Source organism: Poeciliopsis prolifica, unplaced genomic scaffold, assembly GCF_027474105.1.
Source record: "Poeciliopsis prolifica strain line A6 unplaced genomic scaffold, Auburn_PproV2 SCAFFOLD001, whole genome shotgun sequence".
NCBI lineage: Eukaryota > Metazoa > Chordata > Actinopteri > Cyprinodontiformes > Poeciliidae > Poeciliopsis > Poeciliopsis prolifica.
The window spans coordinates 5,526,158-5,536,386 of record NW_026562376.1 but is presented as its reverse complement, the minus strand read 5'-3'; the positions used below and the strand labels follow the sequence as shown (position 1 = coordinate 5,536,386).

General features: G+C 39.3%; 1 protein-coding gene across 1 annotated transcript; it reads left to right on the top strand.

Moving 5' to 3' along the window:
• The first annotated feature begins 4,637 nt into the window (after positions 1-4,637).
• Positions 4,638-8,500, top strand: LOC129366964 (cytochrome c oxidase subunit 5A, mitochondrial). The gene is made up of 5 exons (XM_055041124.1): positions 4,638-4,796; positions 5,459-5,575; positions 7,721-7,842; positions 7,932-8,041; positions 8,110-8,500. Exons 1-5 carry the CDS (start codon positions 4,724-4,726, stop codon positions 8,111-8,113), a joined length of 426 nt encoding a protein of 141 aa, XP_054897099.1. The 5' UTR covers positions 4,638-4,723; the 3' UTR covers positions 8,114-8,500.
• The last annotated feature ends 1,729 nt before the right edge of the window (positions 8,501-10,229 follow it).

Below are 10,229 nucleotides of genomic sequence, written 5' to 3'. Positions count from 1 at the left end.
ATACTTTCATGTGAAGCCGATCATATCAACCAAATTTGCTGTCATTTTCTGGTCTGCTGTGACAGAGGTTTGACCCAACAGGTCATGTTTGCAGTCAACAATAGTCACTCCTCTGTTACCAACTCGACAAGTTTCTTGCTATATTTAGCGACATTTCAAACAAAAAAAGACTAAATTGGAATCGGCAGGTCAGGCCTTTTAAAGATCGGCAATCAGTGATCAGCCAGAGAACTGCAATCGGTGCACTCCCAGTAATTAGAAACTGTTTTAGGGCTGGACAATACGGCTGAAAAACATATCACAATATAAACATTTCATATCGGTCGATATCAATTATGATTATTTTTTTGTTTGAAATTGCTGTTTGACTAACTTATCAAATTGATATTAAATTAAGTAAATAAAAAACATCAAGTACAAAAGTGTAGCAAGGTGTATTCAAAAGTCAACTCTATTACAGTTTTGACTTTTTAAACTACTTTGAATAATTAATTGAGCTTTCTATACTGTTTGATAGCTAAAAAAGATCAAGATCAATTGAAATGTATATATAATTGAATTAAGGTTACATTTCTGTAAAGTGCCTGCAAACATTTATTGTGAATTGGAATTAAAGAAATACAACTGAATTGAATTCATTTATAATTTCAGTTTCGAGATTCATTTTCATCAGGTTCCGTTTTTGTATTGTAATAAAAAACTGTTGTTGTTTTATTTAAATATTAAGGGAGAAACATTTATATAAGTAACCTATAAAATTTGCTCCAAAAGGAAATTAGCATGGGCAGTACTGTACCTATCTACACAATACATTGTGTTGTCTCAAATGTATTAAATATATATATATATATATATATATATATATATATATATATATATATATATATATATATATATATATATATATATATATATATATATATATAGCTGACTGGATAGCTCAATACATAAGGCATCAGTATATCACCCGAGAGGGCAGGGTTCGAATCCAGTCTGGGTCCTTAGGCAAGACCCTTCAAGCTACTGCCTACCTCATACCATGAGAGATACTAAGTTGCGTAACATGCCGGCTCAGACGTCGCCCGGCCAAACAAGGTCTGCGTCAGGTGTTGGGGAACCAGAGCACCTTGATGACAAATGGGCTACTGGAACAAGACGGAAATGGGCGAGAGATGAAAATGTGGATCTGTTGGAATGCTACTACTCAAGTAACCCTAGTGAGAGAGGTTACATGCAAAGACTGGGGAAGGAATGGTTACTTCGACATCCCCAGTCAACACTAAGCGCTAAACAACTAGTAGCTCAGTGTTCCAACATCCGCAAACGGCAACTGCTATCACAACTTGATTGACGAGATACAACACAAATGCTACGGCAAAAGGGAGGAACCCGGATGTCAGGACTGTGGGGACTTAACTACAAGTCCCCACCCAGTGAGGGGATACACGGCCCCAATGAGCGAAACGAGACAGCTGCTGACCTGAGAGAGAGAATCATGACCGAATGACAACCAGGCCCCCCGGCGCCAATTACAACGGCTGAGTGAAGTACCATCTGAAAGTCTCATTGAGAATGTGAATGCAGCATTGAGAACGATCCCTACCAACACCATAACAGAAACCAATGAGCTGATCTACAACTCAGCATCAGTGATCCTTGAGATACTTGGCTATAAGAGCAACCATGAGACCCAATACCCACCATGGAAAAGACGGTTAGAGGCTAAAATCAAGGTAACAAGGAGGGAAGTGATCCTTGAGATACTTGGCTATAAGAGCAACCATGAGACCCAATACCCACCATGGAAAAGACGGTTAGAGGCTAAAATCAAGGTAACAAGGAGGGAAGTGAGCCAACTGTCAGAGCTCCACAAGGGTGCAATGAAAAGACCAGTACCCAGAAAGTACAGGCAGATGCCCATACCTGAAGCACTCGAGACTGCCAAACAGAGGCTCCAAGCCTTGTCCAGCCGCCTAAAGAGATACACAAGGGAGAATGAATCCAGAAGGATTAACCGGCTCTTCTCCACTCAACCAGCTAAGGTGTACTCTCAATGGCAGGGTAACAATAACAACAGAGCAGACCCACCAAGGCTGGAGACGGAACAATACTGGAAAGGCATATGGGAAAGGGAGGCGTCCCACAACAGCAATGCACAGTGGCTGATCTCTCTACGAGAGGACCACAGCAACCTCCCTGAGCAAGCCCCGGTAACCATCACTGTGACAGATGTCCAAGAAAGAGTCTCAGGTATGAAAAACTGGACAGCACCAGGGCCTGACATGATCCATGCCTACTGGCTAAAGAAACTCACTGCTCTCCATGAGCGAATGGCAGCCCAAATGAACCAGCTGCTACAAAGTGGGACTCACCCTGAATGGTTAACTGAAGGGCGGACAATCCTAATCCAGAAGGATCCATCAAAGGGTCCAGTCCCACCCAACTACCGACCAATAACCTGCCTCTCCACAACCTGGAAGCTCATGTCAGGCATCATAGCGGCCAAGATAAGCAAACACATGGATAAACACATGAGCACGGCACAGAAGGGTATCGGTGTAAATAGCAGAGGAGCCAAACACCAACTCCTCGTAGACCGCACAGTTGCCCGAGACTGCAAAACCCGACACACCAACCTGTGCATGGCTTGGATTGATTACAAGAAAGCCTATGACTCAATGCCGCATACTTGGATCATTGAATGCTTAGAGATGTATAACATCAACAGGACTCTGAGAGCCTTCATTGCAAACTCGATGAGGCTGTGGAAAACCACCCTTGAAGCCAACTGCAAACCACTTGCACAAGTGTCCATCAAATGTGGCATATACCAAGGAGATGCTCTGTCCCCGCTACTGTTCTGCATAGGCCTGAACCCCCCTCAGCCAAGTTATCAACAAGACTGGCTACGGATACAGACTCAAAAATGGGGCCAATATCAGTCACCTCCTCTACATGGATGACATCAAGCTGTACGCCAAGTGTGAGCGAGACATCGACTCACTGATCCACACCACCAGGATCTACAGCACTGACATTGGGATGTCATTCGGACTAGAGAAATGTGGTCGGCTGGTCACAAAGAGGGGGAAGGTCATCCACACAGAAGGGGTCTCACTCCCAGAAGGAACAATAGCAGACATAGAGGACAGTTACAAGTACCTAGGTATACCACAAGCAAATGGCAACCTCGATGAGGTCACAAGGAAAGGAGCCACAGCTAAATACCTCCAACGAATAAGGCAAGTCCTGAGAAGCCAGCTCAATGGCAAGAACAAAATCCGTGCGATAAACAGCTATGCCTTGCCAGTAATCAGATACCCTGCTGGAATAATTAGCTGGCCAAAGGAGGAGATAAAAGCCACAGATATTAAGACCAGAAAGCTACTAACAATGCATGGAGGGTTCCATCCCAAATCCAGCACCCTGAGACTGTACACGAGCCGCAAGGAAGGAGGCCGAGGACTAGTGAGTGTGAAAACCACTGTCCAGGACGAAACAACTAAGATCCATAAATACATCAGGGACAAAGCCTCAACAGACAATGTGCTCAGTGAATGTCTCAGACAACAGGGAACGGAGGTTGAGGTGCCAGAGATACCATCATGGGAGGACAAACCCCTACATGGGATGTACCACCAGCAAATAACCCAAGTGGCTGATATCAGTAAATCCTACCAATGGCTGGAAAAAGCTGGACTCAAGGACAGCACAGAGGCCCTCATCCTGGCAGCCCAGGAACAGGCCCTAAACACCAGAGCAATAGAGGCCCAGATCTACCACACCAGACAAGACCCAAGGTGTAGGTTGTGCAAGGAGGCCCCTGAGACAGTCCAGCACATCACAGCAGGGTGCAAGATACTGGCAGGGAAAGCGTACATGGAGCGACATAACCAAGTGGCAGGCATAGTGTACAGAAACATCTGTGCAGAATATGGACTGGAAACCCCAAGATCAAAGTGGGAAACACCCCCAAAGGTGGTGGAGAACGCCAGAGCTAAGATCCTGTGGGACTTCCAGATCCAGACAGACAAAATGGTAATGGCGAACCAACCAGACATTGTCGTAGTGGATAAACATCAGAGGAAAGCCGTTGTGGTAGATGTAGCAATACCAAGTGATTGCAACATCAGGAAAAAGGAGCACGAGAAACTAGAGAAATACCAGGGCCTCAGGGAGGAACTGGAGAGGGCCTGGAAGGTGAAGACCACAGTGGTGCCTGTGGTCATCAGGGCCCTCGGGGCAGTAACCCCCAAACTGGAGCAGTGGCTACAACAGATCCCAGGAACAACATCAGACATCTCAGTCCAGAAATGTGCAGTCCTTGGCACAGCCAAGATACTGCGCAGGACCCTCAAGCTCCCAGGCCTCTGGTAGAGGACCCGAGCTCAGAGGATAAGAACCACCTGCGGTGGGTGAGAAGGGAATTTTTATATATATATATATATATATATATATATATATATATATATATATATTTAAGAATTTATCATTATCAGTCAAGATTTTTTGTCCTTTTGTGGCTCGTGTGTAAGGTATTTGTAGAAACATTGTTAACCTTTTTGCGTGGCATTTCATGCCACTCGTGGCAGACCAAAACAGGTCAAGAGTGAGCTCCGCTTTGCACATGCGCAGAAGGATCTCACCTATTAGCTGGCGCCTGCCGTTGAGCCGCTTCCTCCGGATAATTCGCACCGGTTTGTCTCGCTGGCTGTGCCGCATCATGTTCAGAGCTGCCGTCCGACTGTCGGTCTCCGGTGTGCGGAGTTTAACTCGAACACAACCGAGGTGCCAAGGTATTGGTTTATTGTTTCTCTCTGAGAATTGAGTGTGAAGGTGTAGGGGCGAAGTTCATGCGGATATCCAGTGTTTGTCGGCACACTGCGGTCCCAGCTAAGCTAGCTAACCAGCCGCCCGCTTAACAATACACTCAGTTTAATTAAAGCTTTTAACATCTTGGTCAATTGGTTAACATAAAAAACGTAAAAATGCACAATCTGAGGCTGCTTTGTTGTGATATTATCCAAATGTTTCGCTCGGGGTAGTTGTGTCCTTGCCGTGACCCGGCTGGGACATGCTAACATGCTAGCTGTTAGTTCATCTGCTGAATGAACCATTCGCACTAAAATGAACTGGCGGCGTCTTCAGCGCCTGAGAAAACCAAATCATTCTGATGCTTACGCGATGTTGCAGCTTATCTAATTCATTTTTTTCTAGGTTAGAATGATCTACAGGATGTCCATTAGATTTACAGTAGATCTTACGTATCCAATGCGTAAGTGTATCATCAGCTACGTGCAGTCCTATATCCGGACAATGGAAGTAATCCACCTGACGCGCAGCATTTGCCCTTTTTCTCCTTCACTCCCTGCAAACTTTACCTCTGATGACCTTCCATGTGACAACGTTGTGTAACCCTGAACACCACTGAAAGTGTTGTTTTGTTTTTATCACACAGCTCCTGTGGCATCAAGGTGTTACTCTCACGGGAAACAGGAGACAGATGAAGAGTTTGATGCCCGCTGGGTTACATACTTCAACAAACCTGACATCGATGCATGGGAGTTGAGGAAAGGTGGGTATTTAATCACACCAAATCTATAAAACGCAACACAAATAATTGTGCAGAACGGTGCTGCACTTCAGCAAGAGGAAGTTATTTCCACAAGGTTGGTTAATATTAACTGTAGGTCAACTGGGGTTTGACAGACTAATTTTAGACTCAATTAGTCTGGATTAATTCCTCATCACAACACCCATGCATTTGGATCTTTTTAAGTTTCAGACTGTATTAAGATTAGTTTGGATTGTCTCTCAACAGTTTTTAGATTAAACCTTAATTGAAAGTTTTTTTTTATCAGCAGTGTTGTGGATTGCAGACATGAGCTCTTAGAATAGGAAATTATATTAATGTAGTTAGCTGGATGGTCCTTTGCTGTCATAACCATCTTATTTTTGAGATGGTAGTGTTGAGGAGTGCTCATTATGTCATCCTTCTGCATTTTAAGTCATTTTGTACTCAAAACTTTTAGATTACATCTTCCTTATGATAGTAGAGGTGTAATAGCTTTTCTTTTTTTTTTTTTTTTTTTTGCTTTACTGATTCCTGGAAACATAAAGATCAGTTTTTTTAAGTTTGCTGTAATTCGAGTTGAAACTTGAGTTTAGGGATTTTCATTGCACAGCGAGATGCAATAAAATACACGTTTGTGTTTCCATAGAAGGAGCTTTTCCGCATCTGGAGTTTTATTTTTTAATTCATTGCCGTAAAGATTTGATTTAAGGTCTTTACTCTCCAAGTTGGAAGCAGAAGTGATTGTATAAGTTTACTCTTAGCTTACTGGCTATGTTTTTGATACATTTATAGGAAAAGATAGAACCTTTGTCTCTTAATTTGTTGGATAAGTTCCTTACTTCAACGCTTTAAAAACAAAATCCAGCATTTTAGCTTTTTTTTCGTTTGTTTTTTTGGCTGCTGTTATCACAACAAAAAAACTGCTCTAAATAATGGTGAATGCTGTTTTGTTTTCAGCTGATCCAATATATGTTGAACTTCAAGTTTTTAGTACCAGGAAAAAGAAGCACTTAGACAGCAATGCTTGTCATCCGGTGAGAAGTGAGAAGTCAGGAAATGTTACATTAGATAATTAGTTTTGTTTATTTTTTTAAAAATGTTTCCAAATATGGTTTGGTTTGTCAAAAACATTTCTACTTGCTTTATGTGACAAACTGCATGATTTATTTATTTATTTATTTTTTTTTGTGGAAATAAATCAGTGTTAAAGTTTTATGTTAGCATTTTTGACTCATGTAAATCAGTTATTGAGATTAATCTGTGATTTGTTGTATTTTTAATGGTTTGTTTAGTAGCCACAGCTCTGAGTAAGCTAATAGACAAAATATTTATTTCTTACAATTTTTTTAAGTGATAATAAAAACTAAACCAACAATTTAAAAATATTTTTCTATAATCTTTTGGTCCACTGATGAAATGTGGTTGTGACTTTTATTTTATATATAAATAATACATCTATCAGAGCTTGTTTAGTTGTTTTGGTTTTGCTGTGGGTTCATATTCTGTTATTTCATAAAACTTAAGTAGCATAAACAGGAATCGGGTCCAGATTAAATTCAAGAGAAGATTTAAAATTCAATTTAATTGCATGGAAGATTTAAAGCTGCAGTGTGTAACTTTTTATGAAAGAAAATCTAGATATTTGTTTCATATTTGTTTAAACTGTCACAGTATGAGAAGAATAATCTGTGAAATGCTCCCAGCTTCTCAGCGCTTTTATCTACAGACTTTCTGAAAATATACTTTTGACATGCATCTACTATGGAAAATTTATTTTTGAAAGAAAATCTACATTTTCCACCCTAAACCCTAACCCTAAATTTTCCACCTTCTTTCTATTTTTAGATTTTAAAATGCAGAAAAAACTTTTTTTTTTTTTTTTTTGTATTAGCAACAAGTGATGGATGTAATCGATACTGGAAAAAGGGAACATAAAGACAAGAACATTAGATATAAAAATGTTGTTGGTGTCATTTATTCAATTAAATTATTAAAAGAAAAACTGTAAAATTGCTAGAAGCTCCAGTTGTTTTTATATTTATATTTAAAAGTTATTTAGAACCACAAATCAGAGCCGCCGGTTGCAGAAATATAATAGGTTGTTCTGTGTTTCCTGCAGCTCGTAAAGTGTAAACTGTGTTTCAGGGATGAACACGTTGATCGGGTACGACCTGGTACCAGAACCAAAGATTCTTGAGGCGGCGCTGAGAGCCTGCCGCAGACTAAACGACCTGGCCAGCGCCATCCGCATCCTGGAGGCGGTGAAGGTCAGAAATTCAGAAAGTCTGTGAATAATGTCGGCCAAAAATGAAAAATGATTTTAGTTGTAAACTAATGGTGTTTAACTGTGATTCAGGACAAAGCCGGGCCTCATAAAGACATCTACCCGTACGTGATCCAGGAGCTCAAGCCTGTATTAAGCGAACTCGGCATTTCCACACCTGAAGAGCTTGGACTTGATAAAATGTATGTTTTTTCATTTTAATTGAAATCAAAAATTTCATCTCTTCTAAATAACCCTTCTTTTTCCACAGATGATGTACAAGAAGATCGAGCTCTTGCATTTAAATGTTGGCCTCATCAAAACACCTCAGAATTAAATTTTGCCTTTACTGGTTTATTTTGCTTGTAAAATATGGATAAATATACTATCTTCATGTGTCGTACACATACTGGAATTTTATCTTTATTTTTGTTTCTTGAAAGTTCAACAATCTGCTTAGAGGTACTTAAGTACAAGTTGCTCTAGATCAAAGCATTACCAAAAGATTCACACCATCTGAACGCTTGTGAAGGGCCTGCCGCCAGGGGGCAGCAGAGTCACAGGAATGTCAGGATTCATCTTACTGTATCACGTCTGCGTTACATCTGTTCATTTCAGGGAAAATGTATTTGCGGGTTGAATAAAATTTATCAATGATGGCATTGGTGGAATGTGATTACTATTTGGGATTTTTTTTTAAAAATTCTATCAGTTAAAGCATGGATTTTATTTTATATATAGGAGTAAAATATGTTATTTTTTATTAAATATTTGCCAAATATATTTATATTTATAAATATTATATAGACATACGCAAACTACATATATTTATATTTTTCAGATATATAAAATAAAAAAATGTTTTTATATATTTTCATAAAATGCATAAAAATATTTTATATTTTTAGCCTTATTTTGACTGACGGCATTAAACTCAATGAAAACGTAATGAGTTTTCATAAATGCTTAATGAAAACTCATTGAGCATTTTAGTTTTTAAGTTGTTCACATTTCTTCATATCAATCCATAATCATTAAGAATATTGTTTATCCATGTACAAATATGTAATCAGAACCCATACAAATTTCAAATAGTCCTATAAAATTATTTTAGAAACATGCATATAATTTTTCTAGTTTTCGGAAATCTAGCCTTTTTTTTTGTTTACAAAGATAATTTATATTTTTTAACATATTTTTGTATAATAATTGAATAGATTTGGCCATTTTCAGTGGTTTCATTAGATCTGTAGAGTAAACCAACAAGATTTGTTGAAACTAACTGAAGTAGGTAAATATTTTATACCCAAATGTGCAGATTGGTGTAGAAATTAATCTTGAAAACCAATTAAATTTGGCATTTTTTGTATATTTTTTCCCTTTTCTTGTTTCTTTTTGCATTTATCCATGAAAGGTCTTCAGTGCTGCTCCAGAGTTATGTTCATATCCTGTAATCAATCAGGACATGTCAACTGCCTCTGCCTTGGGCTTTATTTAGGACGGGGTGGGGCAACTATGACCAGGGATTACCACCCACAGCGTTATCACTTGGAGTAAGAATAGAAGCACTTCAAATAAAGTTCTGGTTCATTCTTTCAATGCCCTGTGGGAAATACTCATACCTGCTGAGTTTTTTCTCAAATATTATCTCAGATTAACTTAAAGTGGTGCAAAATAGTGAAGTGTATCATTTTTAAAAGTCTTTCCAAATGCAAAGTAGAAAAGTTGTGCGTAAGTATTCAGCTCCCCTTAAAAGTTATTGGTAAATTAGGCCCACCTAGGTGTGATCCAATTAGTTTTTCTGTGAATCCTTCAGAGAATAAACATGAAGACCAAGGAACACAGCAGGCAGGTCAGAGATGAATAATAATAATAAAATTTTTTATTTGTAACGCACCTTATATTTCAAAGAAATCTCAAAGTCAAAGTTTAGAGCCGGGTTTGGTTGTAAAATAATATCCAGAGCTTTGACGATCTCCCGGAGCACCATCCGGCACGTCAGCAGGAAATGGAAAAGGTTTGGCACAACGAAGAACCTACCAAGCAGAGTCGCTGCCAAGGAACCCAATGGTGACTCTGGAGGAGCTGCAGGGGTCAACAACTCGCGTAGGAGAATCTGATCAAATACGGCTAGAATAAAATCAGAAAAAAGTCATCCAGAGACAGCAAATGGGAAATATGGTGGTGATACATGTTTTTTTTTTTTTTAATTAACAAATTCTTTGCTTTCAATCTTTAATATTTTAACCAGAGAACCCAAAAATTGTACTCCAATAAGAGTACCACTTCATCAACAGATTTTTACTCAAGTAAAAGTTAAAAGTATTTGCCTAAAAGTATGAAGTACTGAGTCATCAGATGGATTAAAATGTAAAGTTAAGTGAAATTTCT